Source organism: Megalobrama amblycephala, linkage group LG9, assembly GCF_018812025.1.
Source record: "Megalobrama amblycephala isolate DHTTF-2021 linkage group LG9, ASM1881202v1, whole genome shotgun sequence".
Lineage (NCBI taxonomy): Eukaryota > Metazoa > Chordata > Actinopteri > Cypriniformes > Xenocyprididae > Megalobrama > Megalobrama amblycephala.
This window is the reverse complement of record NC_063052.1, coordinates 40507592-40529288: the sequence shown is the minus strand read 5'-3', so window position 1 is coordinate 40529288 and position 21697 is coordinate 40507592. Positions and strand designations below refer to the sequence as shown.

The window sequence follows — 21697 nt, the reverse complement described above, 5'->3', positions numbered from 1 at the left end:
TTTTTTTGTAAATACAAAATAATAGGAGTTTATATCAAAAGTTCCATGTGCATAATTGTGACTACACAGTGTGTTTACAGTGTTTAGCATTATAAATATATATAATTATAATTTCTATTATTACTGCATAAATATTGAAATTACTCCATAGAGATAGATTTATGCCTCTACCTAGACAATAATAATAATAATAATAATAATAATAATAAAATATTTGTCAATTCAACTTAGAAAATGTTATTTGTGTGGTATCAATGTAAAAAAAAATCCTACTTTTATGGATAATAACTGATTTTATATATATATATATATATATATATATATATATATATATATATATATATATATATATATATGGTTGTTTGTTATTTTAAATTGTACCCAAATCTCAACAATATCTGTAAATTAACAACTCCGCTGTCATTTAAGTATTATGACATTAATGATACATTACAGTAATTCACATTTTTATATACAGAAAAATACTGTATTTTATATACAAATGAGTGTAAAATTACACAAATAATCTGTAATTAAACAGTAACAAAACAGTTAAATGATAAAAAGGTCAAATGACTGGCAGACAAAAAAAAAAAAAAAAACCCTGTAAAATATGTTAATTTAAATAAACCAATTATGATCAAACACCTTCACTTTAAAAACATACTTTTAAAAAATGGTCAAATGACTGGCACCATGTGGCTGCCAAACAAAAACCATAAAATTAAAGTAAAATATACTCATTTAAATAAAGTGCAAAAAAAAAAAAAAAAAAAAAACATTAACAGAAATGTTCCTTAAATGTTTTACAGAAAGAAAAAAAAAAACTTATTTTACAGGTATTCTCTGAATTATTATGATCAATACATTCAATGTAAAAAACAAAAGTCAAATGACTGGCAGCAATAGAACATTAAACACTATCAGATCTCTCTAGATCTCTGCATCTTCACCTACTACTATCCAGTTCTTTCATACAACATTTTCTTTCATACAATTTTTCATTTTTTGTTTGGCAGTCTTTTTTTTTTTTTTTTTTTTACAGTGTTTGTACAATTTTGTACATCTACAATAGCTGGTTTTGTTGAAATTAAGATTTAATTTAGCTCATTCCAAAGAAATCAGTTTGGTTGGGTCAATAAAATTTGGAATAGGTCAAATTAATTTACTCTAGTATACTCTAGTATAAATTAATTTACTTTTTTTTGATGATCAGAGATAACAACACACAGTTAAAGCAGACAAAAAACAAAAAGACAAAAAAAAAAAAAAAAAACTTATGTTAAAAAGCTAAGGGTCAAAAGCTCAACTAAAGCAAGTACTGACCACCATGAGTGCAGTCATAGCGTGCATCTGTCGAACGTTTTCGTCCTGAGCTTTATTGGAAATTGTATATTGGGTCAATTTAACTCAAAAATTTAAACAGCTTTCCCTTGTTTTATGTTAAATAAACCTGATTGATTTAGATTACAACAATAAAATCAGATTTTATATGTAGAATCAGCTAGACATACCTCTTGCATGTTCACTTTTTACAGTGCATGAGGAACTTGTCCCTATATACATTGAATTGATTGTAATAACTTTAGGATCAGGACTCTGTATTGGCAGATACTCAATATTCAGTGACTCACAACAAAAAAACAGTGTTAAATTAACTCTCCACAGAATTTATTTGAGTCCATACTCAAGAGCTGGGGTCTCCAGACTCGGTCCTGAAGGGCCACTGTCCTGCAGAGTTTAGCTCCAACTTGCCTCAACACACCTTGGTAGTTTCTAGTATGCCTAATTAGACCTTGATTAGATGTTTCAGGTGTGTTTAATTGAGATTGGGGTGTGTTTAAATACAGCTCAGGTTATGTTCAGAGAATAACTTGGTATGGCTACTTTCACATTTTGAAAGTTACCTCAGTTTTTGGAGCTGAAAGTTGAGGTTATTCACTTACCCTGGTTACCTAACCTAACCTGTCTGGAATACACCCCAGACCTACAGTAACATTTACTAACTGGATGGTAATATCCTCAGAGAGGAAGAATTATAACACCAGAAGAATGGAAAGAGTGTGTCAGTGAAGGTGGTTGTGAATGTGTGTATATGTGTGTTAGTTACAGGATTAGAGAATGACACTGTTCCTCTGTCGTAGTCCAGATCAACTCTCACACGATCAAGATTCCGTTTAACACGGATACCAGATGATAGAAACTGTCTGTACTGATCGTAATGCACACACCAGACATCAGTGTTGAAGAAATCACTTCCCTTCCTCTGGTTTGATGCTGTAGTTACTCCAAGACTCCAGGCTGAACTGTCTTTAACCTCCACATCCCAGCAGTGTGTTCCTGAGTTAAAACCCTCTGAACCCAGAACACAGGGACACCGGTCAAATCTCTCTGGATTATCAGGAACCAGCTGTTTTTTCTCGCTGTATCTCACACTGGTCAGATCATCATACAGGATGAGAGATGGATGAGCCGTGTTTGGATCCAGGATCACAGGAGCTGATGAGACACAATCAACAGCTGCTTTTATTCTGATGTTAATATAATGATCAAGAGTGAACCGTACACAGATTATTATGAAATATTAAATCCTTGTTCTGTTGATCAAACACATCCGACATTTTCCTCTGATCACTGTTAGTGTTATTAGTTGTTACACACTCATTTTTATTATTAGTGTTTAATGCAGGAGTGTCCAAATTTGGTCCTGGAGGGCCACTGTCCTGCAGAGTTTAGCTCCAACTTGCCTCAGTTGACATGCCTGGAAGTTTCTTGTATATTGTAAGAGCTTGATTAGCTGTCTCAGGAGTGTTTAATTAAGGTTGGAGCTAAACTTTTCAGGACATTGTCCCTCCAAGAGTAGGACTGGACACCCCTGGTTTTGATATTTTAAAAAACTTTAAATCACAATCAAACAGTCAGAGTTGTTGAGATGAAATACTATGACTCTAAAAAATTCTGTTCATCATCATCTGATCACATTCATTAAACTGGGTCTTAATGTGTGTGTATTTGTTGAAGTCTGTTTTCTTTGACTTAGTAATGAATAATCTATCATTTTAATATTTTATAATAATGAACTTTATTTTCTATAGCACCTTTAAAAGTAATACGAGAAAATACAAATATGTTAAATAACCACAGGGAATGCCGGGAATGACAACATAGGATGTAATCGGGCAATATTTCTAAGATGAACAAATATGTCTTGACAGTGTTCTGAAAGTGAGGAACAAATGTTAAATGAGCATCAAATATCAATTCCATTTTTTTTTTTTTTTTTTTTTTTTTTGAAATTCCAGTTTAGAGCCATCTACACTTAAAGTTAAAGATTCAGCCTTACGTAACTGGTGGGGTGAACCAATTGTAATGGATGAGGTTGGTACTCATTCATCCAGCCACCGGAGGGAGCCCTCTCCTGAATACTAACATGGACTGTTGCTTGTTGGTTACTTCCTGTCTCACTCCTTATAAATAGACATGAATTTCCACTGCTGCTTTGCGAAGTATTGCCAGTTTGTCACTGCCTTACCAAGCGTTTCTCATTGTCTGTTTCTTGCCTTCATGTTATTGACCTTTGTGCTTGCTTATTTGGATTTTTGCCTTTTGGATTATTGTTTTTGCTGTGGTTGCTTGATTGGACTGATTACTTGTTACTGTTTATCCTGCCTGCCTTATTGACTACGTCTCTGCCTTTTGTATTGGATTTGTTCGCTGATATCTATTAAAGGTCCCGTTTTTCGTGGTTTTTTGAAGCTTTGATTGTGTTTATAGTGTGCAATATAACATGTGTTCATGTTTCGCGTGTAAAAAAACACAGTATTTTTCACATAATTTACTTATCTGTATACCGCTGTTTCCACTGTCATAAAAACGGGCTGATGACTTCCTTGTTCTATGAAGTCCCTCCTTCAGAAATACGTAACGAGTTCTGATTGTGCCAGCGGTTCCTGTGTTGTGATTCGACAGCAGTTTAGCGCATCTTGCCCGGAAAGGTCACGCCTCTTACCATAACGTGGAGATGCATGCGCTCAGTGTTATTGTAAACATGTCTTTCATTTTACCCTATCAATTTGAGCCGGAATCAGACCCGGTGATTGGACTGCGGGATGAAAATAACAGCGTTTCGACGACATGGCGACAAACACACTCTACAAACGCAACTCTTGTGTATTCCTGTGGGCGGAGGTTAGTCAAAAAACTGTTTTAGTGACGTCATTAAAGAAGGAAGTAGAGGGATGTAGTCCAAACTGGCCGTTCGATGTAGGCGACTTCTGTTAAATAAAATATCTCGCTTGGCATTGAACTTTGAGCTTTAACATTTTACAGATTTTATTTATACTCTAACAACAACATTACACACTAACTAAAGTTTGAAACATGGGATCACGAAGAACGGGACCTTTAAACTTCCAGCATTTGGATTCCATCTTGCCTCCATGTTGAGTCCCTCACAGAATACTTCACCAACATTGGATCCAGCTGAAGTTTCTCAGCTCCAGGCAGCTTATGCTTACCAGAGTGAAATCCTGAAGGACTACCAGGCATAACTGAGTCATCTGAGTGCTGCTAATTAGAGTTTAACTGAGTATATCCATTCTCTTCCATCTCCTCAAGCTACCCCGGTAAGATTTGCTCTTCCAGACAAATTTGATGGCTCTCCTGAGAAATGTAGAGAATTTTTACGACAATGCAGAATCTATTTTTCATGTAAACCTGAATCATTCCACCAAGACTCAAATAAGTGTGCATTCATGATGACACTGATAACAGGGAGAGTATTAGACTGGGCATCATCTGGTTGGGAGAGAGACCAGCAACTCCAAAAATCATTTGATTACTTCGTCTCACAACTACACGAGGTATGTGAATATCCTGAGGGGGGTAAGGATATTTCTGTTCAACTGTTCAATCTACGCCAGGGCTCTTGCTCAGCAGCAGACCATGTGGTAGAATTCAGAACGCTCACCACTCAAAGTGGATGGAATGACGTGGCACTAAAGACTCTGTTTAGAGAGGAACTCAATTACAACCTGCAGGCAGAACTTGCATGTAAAGGTGTTGACTCTAACCTCATTGATTTCAAAGAAATGAAATCAGTGATTCTTATTTATAACTTGCTACGAAACTCTCCAAGCTCAAGAAGTAGCCCCAAGTCACCAGCTTCTACCCAAGGACAAGTCCTGACATGCCCTGACACGCCAGAACCCATGCAAATTGCATACACATGGAGTTCTACTGAAGAAAGGGAATGTTGCAAAAGGGAAGGACTGTGTTATTACTGTGGGAAGGATCACCACAACTCTGCTTGCCCTAACAAACGCAAGAGACTTCCATACTCCAAGACCTGTGTGAGTAACGAAACCCTAACACCTCCCCGATTACACAGTTTTTCACTGCTTATTGAGCTATCTTTTAACAGTGACTCCAAATATGTTTCAGCGCTAGTCGACTCAGGGGCTGCACTCAACCTGATCCATCAAGATTTTGTACAAGAACTCAAGATACCGACAGTACCTTGTATCCCTGCAATCAACGTCACTGCTGTAAATAATGCACCCATCGACACAGGCATCACTCACCAGACTGTTCCAGTAACTCTCTGAATTGGACTGTTTCACATAAAGACAATCTTCTTTTATGTCATCAACTCCCCCAAACACACTCTCATCTTGGGCCATCCATGGTTGGCTGTCCATGATCCCCTCATTTCCTGGCACCAGGGTGAGCTCAAACAATGGTCAAATTATTGTATGGCTAACTGTCTACAGGTTGCTGTTACCATGCCATGTCTCACCACCAGTATTGAAAGTCCAGAAAACCATACATCCACCATTATACCAAGGAGTATTCAGAGTTTTCAGAGTCTTCAATAAAGTCAAGGCAACTCAGTTACCACCTCACCATCCTTGGGATTGTGCGATAGAGTTGCTACCCAATATGGCACCACCTAAGAGCAAATCTTATCCCTTATCCAGACCTGAAACCCTGGCAACTCTCATATGGATTTATTCGCCCTTCCACTTCCCCCGCGGCAGCTGGTTTCTTCTTCGTTGAGAAGAAAGATGGAGGTCTCCGTCCATGTATCGATTACAGGGATCTTAATACTGTCGCTGTCAAGTACAGATATCCACTCCCTTTAGTCCCCTCTGCTCTTGAACAGCCTCTATACCAAGCTAAACCTTAGAAGTGCATACAACCTCATTCGCATTCAAGAGGGTGACGAGTGGAAAACCCCATTCATCACCACCAGGGGGCACTACGAATATCAGGTTATGCCATATGGCCTGGCTAACTCACCAGCAGTATTCCAATCCTTTATCAACGAAATCTTCAGAGACCTCCTAAACAAGTGTGTCATACCCTACATTGATGATATACTCATCTACTCCAATGACTGGACCCAGCATATCAGGGACGTCAAGATGGTCCTGTCTCGTCTACAAGAGCACCAGCTATATGTAAAAGCAGAAAAATGTGAATTCCATACAACCAAAACCACATTCTTGGGGTATATCATCAGTCACCAAGGTGTTGAGATGGACAACTCAAAGATCCAAGCTGTCACTGAATGGCCAAGACCCCACACAATCAAGGAGTTGAAACGTTTTCTGGGCTTTGTTAATTTCCATAAACGCTTTATCTGCAATTACAGTCTCATCCCCGCTCCCTTGACATCCCTGCTGAAGGACAAACCCTCTAAGTTAACATGGAGTGGCAATACTCAGGAAGCCTTTGAAACACTCAAGACCAGCTTCACTACAGCCCCCCAATGTTCCATTCATTTTGGAAATGGATGCATCCGACTGTGGCATTGGTGCAGTCTTTTCCCAGCGTCATGGTACTCCTGGAAAGCTGTACCCATGTGCATTCTTCTCACGCAAACTGAACACTGCAGAAAGAAACTATGACGTAGGTAACAGCAAAGCAGACGCTCTTTCCCGCCGCCATGATCCTCCTCATCTTACACCACAAAGTGAACCTATACTACCACCATCTGTCATAATTGCACCTATTAGCTGGGACATCATAGAAGAGATTCAAAGAGCACAACAAACAGACACAATACCACCTGAATGCCCTCCAAACAAGCAGTACGTTCCTCATACCCTACGTCAAAGATCGATACAGTGGGTCCATACTTCTCTTAGTACTGGACATCCTGGCATCCACAGAACAATCAGCTTGGTACATAACTCATTCTGGTGGCCCTCTCTTTCTAACAATGTCACTGTTTTTGTTAAAGCTTGTTCAGTATGTGCACAGTCCAAACCCCCCAGATAACTTCCTGCTGGCCTGCTTCAACTGCTCCCTATTCTGGTCCAACCTGTCCATCGACTTCATCACGGATCTACCTGACTCCAATTGGTACACAACCATCTTTGTTATCATCGACAGATTCTCAAAGTCATGCAGATTAATCCCCATTAAAGGTTTACCTACTGCTATGGAAACTGCTGATACCAAGTTTTTAGGATGTATGGCCTACCAGAAGACATTGTGTTCGATTGAGGACCCCAGTTCACCTCCAGAGTCTGGCAGGCCTTCTGCAAACAGCTGGACATCAACATTAGCCTCATATTAGGTGATCACCTAGAGTCTAATGGACAAGTGGAGAGGCTCAACCAGGAAATAGGAAGATACCACAGGTCCTACTGTAGCTGTGAACAACAAAGATGGAATGACTTTCTTCCTTGGGCGGAATACGCACAGACCTCTCTCACTCACTCCTCAACTGGAATCACTCCCTTCCAATGTGTCTTAGGCTACCAGCCTCCATTATTCCCTTGGTCGGGTGAACCCTCTACGGTGCCCGCGGTGGACGATTAGATCAGATGCAGCGAACGGGTGTGGGACAGTGCTCACGTGAGACTGCAAAGGGCCATTCAGGCTCAACGGATCCAAGCTGATCGACAGAGGCGTCCCCACCCCAACTATCAGCCTGGACAGAGAATCTGGCTATCCACCAAGGACCTGAAGTTGCAGCTACCCTGCAGGAAGCTAAACCCCAGGTATGTTGGTCCATTCAGAATTGTCAAACAGATAAATCCTGTGACATACCGTCTGGAACTTCCTGCTAACTAACGTGTTTCTCCGTCCTTTCATGTGTCCTTGCTAAAACGGTCCACCCGGCATCTGGCCCCTCCTCCACAGACCTTGAACCCCCTCCTCCACTGGAGATTGATGGATTACTTGCTTACTTGGTCAAAGAGATCTTGGACTCACGTCGTCGAGAGGGCCAGATGCAATACTTGGTGGGCTGGGAGGGCTACAGACTTGAGGAGAGATCATGGGCTGCCGCCAATGACACATTGGATCCATTGCTAACCCAAGAGTTCCACCAACAGCACCCAAACCGTCCTGCACCATGACCAAGGGGGCGACCAAGAAAGAGAACACCAGAAGGTGTTCATAGAGGGAGGGATTCTGTAATGGATGAGGCTGGTACTAATTTATTCAGCCACTGGAGGGAGCCCTCTCCTGAATACTAACATGGACTGTTGGTCGTTGGTTACTTCCAGTCTCACTCCTTATAAATAGACATGAATTTCCACTGCTGCTTTGCAAAGTATTGCCAGTTTGTCACTGCCTTACCAAGGGTTTCTCATTGCCTGTTTCTTGCCTTCATGTTATTGACCTTTGTGCTTGCTTATTTGGATTTTTGCCTTTTTGATTATTGTTTTTGCTGTGGTTGCCTGATTGGACTGATTACTTGTTACTGTCAATCCTGCCTGCCTTATCGACTACGTCTCTGCCTTTTGTATTGGATTTGTTCGCTGATACTTATTAAACTTCCAGCATTTGGATTCCATCTTGCCTTCATGTCGAGTCCCTCACACCATTGAGCATTACCTCAGTCTTCCCAGATAGAAACAACGTTAAATCAGTGTTAATCTATGAACATTAACCACACTGACTCAACATCACTTTTGCATCCACAATTAATGTTGAAAAAATGTTGAAATTTCATCAAAAAAATGGTATGGCATTGAATCGATGTTACAATGTGATGTTGGTTCAACGTCATGCTTGCACTCTCAGAAGATAAAACACAACAACTACAACTGACTTAAATCCACATAGCCTGAAATCAACTGAAAATAAAAGACAATACATCTCTCACAATCTCAGCAGAGGATGATTAAACAACTCCACAAACAACATTACCAGCTTTACTTATTACTAACCAGGGGTGCGTTTCCCAAAGCGAACTATGGTCGCAAGTTCCATCGTTACCAATAGAGTTCAATGGGACTTACGACCATAGTTGGCTAACGATGCTTTCGGGAAACGCACCCCAGATTGACTTTATTTCTGTCATTGATCTATAGAAGTTCTTTTTGAGAATTAACATAAGTAATACCAATCTCTTCAATTCTACATTCAACAGCATTGCATTTATCCATTCTGTGTGCACTTGATTTATTTATTTAATTAATTCAGTATTTTACTTTGGTTATTCGTTTACTATCTTTTAGCAGTCCATATTCATTATTTGTAATATTAATTGTTGTGGTATTTACTCTTGTACATCTATTGTTATTAAATTTCATTTAACTGTTGTGTTAACTTGTGTTGATGATCAAAGACTCTACTACTTGGCCAGACTCTCACAAATCCTTCAGATAAATCAGTTGACTGACTCACTCTAGTTTATATTAATTCTAAATTATTGAACAGCTCTTTTGGAGTGTTCTTAAATTGTTAAGGTAGTATTCTTAAAGCTGCAGTCCATAACTTTTTTGGTTAACTCCCTTGGGTCGGCGGTCACGCCGGCGTGATCACCGCGTTTTTTTTCTAACCAGTGTGAAAGAGACTCAAAATACTCTGTCAGTGTTGCACATACAATTAAGAGCTATACACCATTTTAATCTGTGGAATATCTTCTTTTATTTGTGTATACTCAGAGTAAAAACTAAATGTTGTGCTTTTTGTAAAATAAAGAAAACTAACATGATGCATGATCTCTCGTCTCCCTCTGAACGAAGTCCAATCTGATAGTTCTCAGAAAATGAACTGTAACTTAGTGAATACTAATCACAAAAAAATGACACTTGTGTCTAAAGAAACGTTGAAATGTCAGGTTTTAAATCGTGTAAGTCAAATCGAAAACAAACCTTCTGTGTTTATGTAATCTGTATGAAAAGAGAGCCATGTCAGAAGTCCTTGATTCAGCTCATTATCCGCTAATGCAGCCACGCCCACGGAGCCAGCACTATTCAGAGGCAAATTCTGAGTCAATACATGCATACATCGTCTCAATCGTGTGTTTATTGTCTTGAAAAGTGTTTTAAATAGCCATAGTTAGCGATCTCTGGCCTCTGTTAGTTCAGTTATTTCCTGGATTGCCTATTCTTCTTTAGCATTGGCATTTGTGGACTAAAAGTGCACAGAGCGCCCTTCGGCTGCAAGTATGAATTGTAAACACAGTATCCAGCGTTCACAGTGACGACAATAAATAATGAATAAATACTCCCCTGTATAGAAAATTTACATAAACATGAGAATCCATCAATATTTCTCCAAATGTTCATGCTTTTAAGCTAAAAGCCTATATGAAATGCCATAGAGGTAACATAACTGTTCAGACACTTTGTATCATAGAAATGCATTATATTTTAATAACAGAATACCATTATTTTAAATTGTAATAATATTTCACAGTATTGCTGTTTTTTTCTGTATGTTTGATTTACATTATGATGAGCTTGAGACATGATCAACAGAGGGTTTTTTCACAGCCTATCTGACTGAAAGGCCTCATTATTTATGCAGGTCATTAGAGCTCTTTATCTGATTCTTTTGTCTTCTCAGGTGAGAATCACCCATTATACATGAGGATTCACGCCTCCACGCATACTGTGTTTCTTGACCAAAGATGTTTTAGAAAATTTAAATCTCTCTATTGTTTTATATGAAGGAGTAGGAATGATAATTTTTACATAATTTTGAAGCAAAAACTCTAGTCTACAACCCCCAATACCCAGAAGTCTTGTGAACACAGATTTAATATATATTTTTTGGCTTTATTTCAGTGACTTAAGTTTTTTGTTTTTTCAATAACCATGCATAAACGTTATTCCTTCAAAAATACAAACATGTACATACATGTTCCTCACATATTATTGTAGCCTAGTTTGTGCTGAATACAGTGTAATGACACTTTTTCCATTAATATGTTTATGAACAACTGAAAAAAGCACAAATGTCAGGGCATGTCAAAACTTCTCCAGGCCCCAAATCAGCCTCAGACCCCTGAGGGTTAAAATTATCCAAAATCAATTTTTGAGCAAGTACATAACAAAAAAGTGTTCAAAACTATCTTGTGTAGTGAAAAGCAAAAGACTTCAGACTGCAGAGTGGCTACAGAAATTGAAATCTACAGGTAATGTTAATACACACTAAATACACATGTTGTTAACATTAACACTCTGAGAACAAAGTATAACAATAATAATTTGCAAGGTTTGATGTGATCTGAGCTAAGCGATCATTAGATTTAATCACCATTGGTAGCGAGATTTATTGTAATGCTTTTTTATTTTTTAAAAATTTATAAAACTAATTAAATAAAAAATAATTAAATAAAACTACTCCCCCAAATGGGCATTTACCAAACAACAGCATTAATGTTGTAAATCCATCTGCAGCTCTCTGAGGACACCAAAAAAATTAATAATTGTATTTATGAACTGTAGAGACAGTCAATAGTTTCTCTAGTAAAACCATCATAATGGAAACTCTTTACACAATATAAAATACATATTGAAGTTACTTTAGTTCACAATATTATATTTAAGTTTCAGTGTTCCAGTCAGAGGAATCATAAATGGAGCCTCAAGTATATTTTCACACTGTTGAGTCTGTTCTGGACTTAAGTAGATGAAAAAAAAAAGTTAAATATTCTCCAAAAAACAAAAAAAGGAGATCTTCACTTGCTGCAAATTGAAATAATCTAGTGCTTTTGTGTCATGTAAATCATGCCCACCCATTTCCAGTGTGTGTGTAAGAGTACAGATCTTCTCCAGACTCACTGTTTTGGACGATGTCCTGCATCTTCTTCCAGACTCTGAACTGCAGGTTGCCCAAGTAAAGTGGCACATGAATCAAAGCTTCAGAAGGCATCTGTGGATCCAGCTGTGAGCTCTGAAGTCTGGAAGAACATTCAGGAGTCAGAACTGCAGAGGCTTTGGATCAGAAGCAGAGAGACCAGAGACACCAGCAGATCACTCACCTTTCCATTGTGACTGGAAACTTCTGCAGAACAAACACACCATTAATCATCAAGAACTCAATCAATCATAAATCATTCATCAATCAATTAATCAATCAATCAATCAATCAATGATGTGAAATCAGACCTTCAGAAAGGAGACGTCATTGTCTTTCATCGTCTTCTCCATGTCTTTGTTTATCTGTGAAAAAGCTGAGATGTGTCTGTTCATCTCCTCCAGCTTCTCCTTCATCATCTGCTTCTTCTGCTCCTCTTCCTCCCTCAGTGCAGTGATTGTAGCTTCTTCTTCATCTCTGAGAAACTGATGAAGCTTCTCAAACTGCTGTTTAATCTGATGCTCTGTATGATCAGCTTGAGACTGAAATCAAATCACATTCACTTCAATTATCTCAATCAACAAACATCAACACAATCACAATCGCCAACGACAAGATTTTACGGCTTTCCGTGTTTGCACTGTCATACACTTTGGGGTGCTATGACACATCTTCTGAATGCATACAGAATCTCCCAATCAAAGGAGACGTCTCATATGTAAGCAGATGCATATGAAAATAATGTGATCATCAACAATAAATCAGCATAGAAATGAAAACTGACTAATGTTACCAAGTGAAATGTCGATCCAGGAAGTAGTACAGAACTGTGAAGCTTTGGGTGTGTTGATGGAAGCAGTCTACTGCATCTGTGCTTTAAACATTGTACTGAATATTGTGCTGAACAATGTACTGAAAAACATGATTTTCTCAGCTTTTTTGTTGCTTTTTTTAATGAAACTTACCTACGTTCGAGCATTGATAAAAAAGAATGTTCGAAGCTATAATACATTTTTTAAAGTAGGGTCTGTTCTGTATTTTGATGTATTGCATGTTCAGATATTCGTACAACAAAATATTCCGGGGGCCATGAAAATTTTGTCAAAATGATCAAAAATGTTCACGGTGATTGGCAACTAAATGCTGGAGGGGAAAGAGTTAATATCTGAGCTAAACTTAGATACTGGACATATAACAGATCCAGAAGCAGACTGTTGCTTGTCATTTACAAAAATGATCAACTGGAATTCATTATATTAAATATAATAAACCATTTTTGTGTATAGTGATCTTACAGTTGTAAAAAAATGACTATTCTGTTCTATCCTTACCTTGATGTGTTGAACGTTTTTCTCAAACTCTTTTTTAATCTTTTCTCTCTGTTTAAGTGTCTCCTGAAAGGATTTCAATGCTGTATTGAGCTCCTCCTAGAATTTAACAAAATTAAAATATATAAAATGCAAGAAAAGAGAACAGAATACAGTGACATGATCATACAGTGCTGTGAAAAAATCATTTGCCATTCTTTTTTTTACTGTATCTGTTGAAAATGTTTCTTTTGAGGTCAACGTTATCAGTGTTTGCTTTAGTTGGGCTTTTTTTACTTTATTACATCAGTTGACTTTACACTTTCCAATAATGCTTCAATTCATGTTGATCTTTAAAAGAAAAACCTGCAATTGTTGAAAAAGTAACTCAATAAACGTCAAGGGTAAAGAGCCCAACTAAAGCAAAAAAATGATCTCCATGATGGTGACCTCAAACAAAATATTTTCAACCAAATATCAACATCTAAACCTCTGTTAATTCTCAATAAGAACTGCTGTAGATGTATGACAGAAATAATGTCAATCTGGTTAGTAATAAGTGAAGCTGGTAATACTGTTTGTGGAATTGGACTTTATGTTTATGGAATGTTACAAATCAACATTTTTAGATTGTTTATTGCGTTGCTTTATTTCTAGGCCTGCCCAAAAACTTATTGCAAGATTACAGTTCACACTGTCAGTTTTTGGTAAGTTGCTGTGTGAACGGGACATTTCCAGATACACACCTGTAAGTAAATGCTGTCATAACAGTAGCGTCTGTATGAATGTGCAGTGAGAGTCAAGCCCATATTCTCTTACCAGTAACCATAGTGACAGTGACCAAAGTAATATCAAAGATGGCAACATCCATAAAACTGAAAGGTCTTATCACTTTTGACAGTCCAATTGAGCCGTGAGTTCATCCATCATATCTTCATTAACTGACAGCAGCTTTAATGTAAACATGCACTAGCCAGACACATTTAACCGTTTCACTCGCGTCTCATGTGCATTGCAGCGTCTCACGCATGACATGGTATTTGAGTCATGCATAGAACACAAAACTGACCGGAGCCGCTCCGGTGGAGAACAGTGACTGGATCTAACACCTGGCATGAAACTCTAATGGGCATGCTAATAGGTCATTTAACTCAACCTTCTCATAATCACATCATTATCTATAGGACACAGATGAGCTTGCGTGCTCAATCTTCAAATACATGAGTAGCATTTGCCTAGCAGTGCAGCGCGATTGAGAAACCCTCCACCATCCCCAGCTCCACCTGTATAGATCTGCTATGGGTAATTCATGTACGCTATATTGTACAGCAGCAGCATGTCTTACTTGCTCACAGCAGTGTGTCGTGTATGTATTGGCACTAGCAAGTCCTGTACTTGCTCTGCAGCAGCAGCAGTGTAGCAGATCTATTCCACCAAGACCAAACATATCAACATTGTCATAACCATTACCATGCCAAACACTCTGAGTGTTGTCATGACAGAACTATTAGATATGTATTTTGGATAATGGCTATATGTGGTACATGTGCAGGGATGGATTATGATTATTCTGTGCCCTGGGCACGAACCTGCAAAAGGCCCCCTTGGTTGAAGTTGCAATTGCGGCTTCTTTGCTTTGCTTCTGTGTTTAGTCCTTCAGAGGCTTGTAGGCTTGAGTTCCCCTCAGCATTAAACGAGTTAATGTGATTAAATGAGACGGTCTAGTAAGTGCACTTGACTACGTCACACATGTTCCCACCCCCACCATCACAGAACAAAAATACAACTAAAACTTAATTTTGGGAGGGCGAGAGATCCTTCTCTCAACTTATAACAATGAAGAATGAACTCAGGACAACCATGAGACAGAAGCAACTCTCTGAAATAGTCAAGGGAATGGACTATTTGAGGATTGACATTTGAGGATTGATGTATCGGAAATTTCATAATTCCCACTTCAGAAGTCGTGATTTCAAGCTTGTTGCAGATATCATGGAGGACACCAGCTTTATTCTTGCCTATTTATTTGGAAAATCTTATTAAAACAAAAATTATATGTAGTGTCCCATGCACTGACAGCCATATAAACATTAACACAATAGGAGTAAAATCTAAATTCTGTAATTTTGGTCAGATGCAGCCAATTTTCACTGTGATTACATATGTAAATGTTCATGTGCACTTTTTACCTGGGAAGCATGTATTTATGATAATTCCGATAGCAAGTGAAGGCAGCATTAATTAACAAATTTGCATGCACAAATTCTAGAAACAAAGATGTTCTGCTAAAGGTAAGGCTTATTTACTATTATTTCTGGGCAAATATGTGACACTGTTGCCAATTTGAAATTTGTGGAACGGTTTTCTCTTTTAGCTGGTTGCTTAGTTAGATGATTGTAAAGTTCAGTGTGTGTGTGTTTTGTTGCTGTGTGTCTCTGTAGTTCTGAATTCAGCTGTTGATATGGTTGCTTGCAACAGCCATATGTACCCATATGTCTGGGGGAGTGGCATGCAAATTCCACTCGCATGTTCATTGGCATTGTCTGAAGCATTAGAGGTGTTTGGGGCTCCTAAGGGCAACCCCATGTGTCACTACATTGACAATACGTCTCCGTCCATCAGGGAACAGAGGTTAAAATAGTGATCAGTAAATGTCGTGACCATGAATGTGATGATCTCTGTTTATGACTTACCATTCTTTAGATTTGAAACAAATGTCATTTATCTTACCTTGCATGGTGAAACCACTTCACTGATGGGCCTGAATTTGTGATTGTCGTGTTGTTGTGAATCTCTGCACACTAAACACACAGGCTGTTTGTCCTCCAGACAGAAGAGTTTGAGTTTCTCACTGTGTAAACTGCAGAGATCCTCAGATCCTGATGAACGCCTCTCATTTTTCTCTTTCAGGAACAACTCACAAAAGGTTTTTAACACAAGGTTAGTTGGAGGATCATTTGAGGATCTTCTCCTGCAGACAGGACACTCTTGGGTTTTCTTGGTTCTCCAGCTCTTTTGAAGACACTCTTTACAGAAACTGTGACTACATGATAAAAGAACGGGATCCTTGAAGACTTCATGACACACGGGACAAGAAACTTCATCTTCAGATATTGAATCCATTATCCCTGTTTGAACTCCAGCAATCCAAAATTTATATTCACTTTCTGAATGAAGGCTTCAAAATGAATATCCGCGAGAATCATGAAGATCTGCTATCTGTTCAGAAATAAACGTTCAAAAAATCCTTGAAAGGGTTTCTATTTGTTTTTAATCGATTTTCTTTTTCTTTTGTCGAGACAAAGTCAGTATGACGGAAAGGAGAAATGACAAGTTAGTCTCTTCCTGGTAATTGTGTTAAAGGGTGAAGTTTATTATCTTCTTTGGGTGTGTTTAAACGGGTCAGAGAACGACAGGGTTTCTTCAGGTTTCAACAAATTGAATCTGGGGACATACGTATAATGATGGGGGTGGGGGTTGGGGGTGTTTCACACTTTTAGGAATGTAATCTACTAGGTTTATCAACGGCCTGCCTCTCGAGGAGAGTCAGAACTTGAGTGGGAGGCCCTGAGCGCTTTGCTTGCTCTGTTGGCTGCTTTGATGTCTGAAGTGGATTTAGGACAGGGGTTGGCAGATTGCAAGAAGTACAGGTCGTAAAGCTGGGTTTTATTTCTCTGTGAGAACTGTATGCCTGAGATTATCAGTCCTTGGCTCAATCCTAATATGGTCCACTTTTCGATGTGAGGAACTGTTGAGATGGCCGAAGCATACGAGGGCGCCAGGGAGTGTGACAGAATGTTTGTCGGTGGGGTTGAGGGTAGTTTCATGCTCAAGTTCCAGTGATAAACACACACTTCTGCTTATCATGCTGATTTTCAGTGTTTGGAGACACAAGCAACCATTTTCTGTCTCTTTATCTGTTGTGCATCATTGTGCATGTCAACAGAAATAAATGCACAGTCAGAAGTGACCATATGCCTACATTACTCATCTGAAATCTAGAAGCAGGTCTAATTAAACACATCCCTGAAAAACAGTAATAAAACTGTAGCAGGACCTGTAGCATCTTACTGTAGCTCTCATGAGGACAGAAGGAAGAGATTGGAGACCCTTTTGCGCTGTATCACCCAACATTTCATATAATATAGATGACAAAGACGGTTACAATTCTCCTCAAAGATTGTTACATCGCCTTCAGGTCTTCCAATAGAGCCTGATACAGCATTGCTAGAGCCAACCTGAAGAAAGGCATGAGCGAAGCATGAATAGTCTACAAGAGGAAGATTGATGATCACTTCAATAACAACAACCCATGAAAGTTGTGGCAGGGTGTTCAGCACATCTGTGTGTGTCTGATTTTTTTTTACCCCCACATGTTTAAAAACTAAAAATCATCAATCAAATGTCTGGTCTGTGACATGAAGGTACTGTCAGTGAAAATCACGTATTAATAATGAATAACCACTTTCAGTCAGTAATGGGACTAAATAATCATTATTCTTCATTATTCTCTGTAAATTATATCAACTGATTGCTCTTGTTTATGGTCTTTGTATCAAATTATGTGTTTTGATAAAAACTGTTATGAAGACCCAAGAGTCAAACTGCCCTACTAAAAGAAACATTTTCAATAAAACATCCAAATCTAAACTTCTAAAAAACATCTAAACATCTAAAAAAACAAACAAACAAAAACTGTAGAAAAATGACAGAATAAAGTCAGTCTGGTTTGTAATAAGATACATTTATTTGGCTTTTCAGTTGATTTTTATCTAAGGCTGGCCACACACTTTTTTGCCAGATTTTGAGCCTGATTTGAACCCCCCGAACAGTTGGGGGGCACAGCCTGACTATTTTTGTCCAAAAAAATCCTCTTTTGTGTGGTGTCATTACGGTTATTTAACTGCTGCCGATTAAGACAGAGCGTCCCCAATCTCAAATCGTAAATATTAAACATGTTTGATATTTATGAGTCTTGATCAGCCTGCCTCTGACGTGATACTTGCGATAGCCAATGAGAGTGAGCAAGCGTCACGGATGTTGCAAGCTTCTTTAGCTGAAACTTGCCAGCTGCAAACATTCCATTAAAGTGGATTATTGAGAAAGTAGATCACCCATATCCCTTTTTTCTATTTTGTTTTTCACTGTAAAAAGATCACGCTCAAGCCAGGTGACAGCGTCAATTGTCCTCCATTTGTTTTTCTTCTCAAGTCACGTTTAATATTGCGAGTCTTAGTGAGATCTCGTGTCACTGTGAAATCTTTCCTGCAATCAACAGGTGTGTGGTCTCACGGTCCAGCTGAATCATCTAGTGTGTGCGTTCAGAAGATAATAATGCTAAAAATCAGTTGAATCTGTCGTTATGCTTGTGGTTTCCCACACTTTTAAAACCGGTTAAGATTTGAAAATCGTCTTGTGCAGTGTTTCACGACTGGTGGGTTGGGTCGAGAGACCGCGGGTCATGGAGTGCCTGAGAAAAATGTGTTGTCCCGATTCAGTATCTGCAGTCAGATGATATGTTGTTAGGTTATATGTCAGTGTCATTATTCTAACATTATTTTTGCAGCTTGCTGCGAAATAAAAATTTTCATTAACGGTTCATGTTAGTATTGTGTATTTACCATGGTAACTGTTGTTTGTGTAACCCCAATGACACTTTATTATCACTTTGTGTTATTTTGTATATTTTTTAATTACTGTGGTGGCTCATGCCAACCTACCAACTTTATTGTATTAACAAAAACTAGTTTGGGACTGCTATTAATAGCCTTATCTTATTGTCTTATTTATTCATCAGCCATATTCATGACCATGGGAAAACATGGGTTCCATGGCCAAACCAGTTGAGAACCACTCTAGTGTGTCCCAGGCCTAAGACTGTGGCTGGAAGTCAGTTGTAGTTCTTGCGTTTCTCTTTCCTTCATTGATTCAGCTCATTATCATCAGGTGTCTTCAATAATCAAAGAATCATTACTCAATTAATCACTTAAAGGGGGGTGTAATGCTATTTCATGCATTCTGACTTATTTACTCTGTTAAAGAGTTGCATTCTCATGCTAAACATGGCCAAAGTTTCAAAACACGAGTTGGATGTATGATGGAGTATTTCTGTGCCAAATACACTACTTCCCGTTTTGGTGCAGGTTTCGGAGAGTTTTTTTCGAGTGTGTCCTGCATGACGTCAAAAGAGAGCGGAATTCCTTGTATAGGCACTTCTCCCTGATAAGCGTGCACAAACACATATCACCAAGAGCAAGAGCAAGAGCACACCCATCAACGCGCTTCATTCGGGATATGGAAGCCGAGAGATTTTTCAACAATGGCTGTGTCCCAATTCAGGGGCTGCACCCTTTGAAGGCTGCATACATCATCAGTCTCATTTAAGAAAAATAACCATTAGATTGCAAAGTAAGAAAGAAATTACAGTATTTTACACCTCACAATTTATCAGTCAATTTCATTACGGTTACTTTTCTTAAATATGACATCCTTGATGACGTATGTAGCCTTTAAATGCGACCTCCGAAGGATGCAGCCTCCGAAATGAGACGCAGGTTCTGTCACCAAAAGAGTGTGTTTTTGGTTGTGAGGGAAAGATTGCCTTTTTCAGCTTCCCAAAGAACCCAGCGTTAAAGGAACAGAGGACAAAGTTTGTTTTTCCGAGGCGGCAACGGAGTTGTGCTTGTATGTTTGTTTGTTCTCTGGATTTCGGTGATGAATACTTTGTAAACAAGTCCCAGTTCAGCGCTGGATTTGCAGATTGGGGGCGGACTCGGTTTAGCATATCTATCTTTTATAAATATGGCAAAACTAAAGACTTTTCGGAGATATGAAGGATGCAATGTTATCAAGATTAACATGAGATTGGCAGAAACTGTGAGTGATACCCTTTAGTACCCTTTAAGTACCTAATTAACTCTAACACTGCTTTAGTGTTACTTTTAATATTAATATAATTAATATTAATAATATATTAATATATATTCTATAATATGTTGTATAAGACTGATGTGCAGGTGTTGTGAAATCTGACACATAGACACTTCCACTTTTACCTGCACAACAGTCTTATACAGCATATAGTGGAAGTCTCTTCATTTCAACACAATCAAATCTTGAAACGTTAATGCTGTTCTGCTGCTGCTGCTACTTCTGGAAATAAAACACATCTAATCTCTCTAACCTACATGCCTTTGGACCAGGATGATACACACACGGACACTGGGAGAACTCTGTAAGTGCTGTTCATGTCTCCAAGCACTTATAATCAGCACCATAAGCAGATGTGTTTTTATTAAATAAAGCATCTTAAATCTGCTTATATTAGTATTTTTGTTTTTGATACAAGATTTTATAGCATTAAGTTCCAATGCAAGTTAATTTTTAACACATTTTGTTAAAATGTAAACTGAAGTCCTGATGTTGCTCTGTTCTTTGACCTATTTTAACAAATCCACTTGATCAGAAACTCCACCCTCTTACAACATTTACCAGGAAGGGACTGACTTACTTCTCCTTTCTGAATTTGTCTCAACAAAAGCAAAAAGAATCAATATGAAGAACAAAAAATCTCAGAACAAAGAAAAACTCTTTCAAGAAGTTTTTTTGTGACTATGAACTTAAGCATTTCTTGGTGCAAAGTGAATATTTCACTTTTGTCAAATTTAGTAATAATCAGTTTTCTTGCTCTCTCTAAAGATGGATCAGGTGGCTTCTGGATAATTATGGCACTGATGAGGAGGCCACTGGAGGGTAACCTAACAATTCCTGTGTTTAATATTTCAGGAAGATCACATATGTTAACCATTTAAATGAAGGATGTTTTACATCCTACGGTGTCAAATAACTTAATATCATTATGCAAAAGTCTGCATCTGATTACTTTTAATTATTAAACTGTGTTAAATGGAGTGGATGTGAAGGACAAAGTCTGGCGAATAAGGAAGCAGGCAATCAAAAATGACTTGAAAGTCATTTGACTTACAGTCAAAACTGTAAACTGGAGAGGTGTAAATGTGAAAACACCTTTCCAAAGTTTGGAGCATAAAAGTGTTATGACTGATAAGTGCTTTTGTTCTTTCACTGCAAAAAGAGATAAAGTACAACATAGGAGTGTCAAAAAACTGAAAACAAACTGTAATACTACACAACAAATAAAAAGCATAACTGGGAATAATTCACTGTTAATAACTGGTAATATAAAAAATACGGACAAATGTGGTATTTTGTGGAGGTTGAAATTATTACAAATAATTTTCTCTAATGTTTAAGAATCCCGACGTGCAAGCTAAATCCAGTTTATTTACCTCTCTTGATTTTAATGGCTTATTGCTTTTAAT

At 38.1% G+C, this 21697-nt stretch overlaps 1 protein-coding gene across 1 annotated transcript; it reads right to left on the bottom strand.

Annotated features, from left to right (window-relative positions):
• Positions 1–1612: 1612 nt before the first annotated feature.
• Positions 1613–16488, bottom strand: LOC125276276 (zinc-binding protein A33-like). The gene is made up of 5 exons (XM_048203777.1): positions 16089–16488; positions 13383–13478; positions 12236–12258; positions 12036–12154; positions 1613–2499 (listed from the first exon to the last, which is right to left on the bottom strand). The coding sequence occupies exons 1-5, from the start codon at positions 16479–16481 to the stop codon at positions 2003–2005; spliced, it is 1128 nt and encodes a 375-aa protein (XP_048059734.1). The 5' UTR covers positions 16482–16488; the 3' UTR covers positions 1613–2002.
• Positions 16489–21697: the final 5209 nt, after the last annotated feature.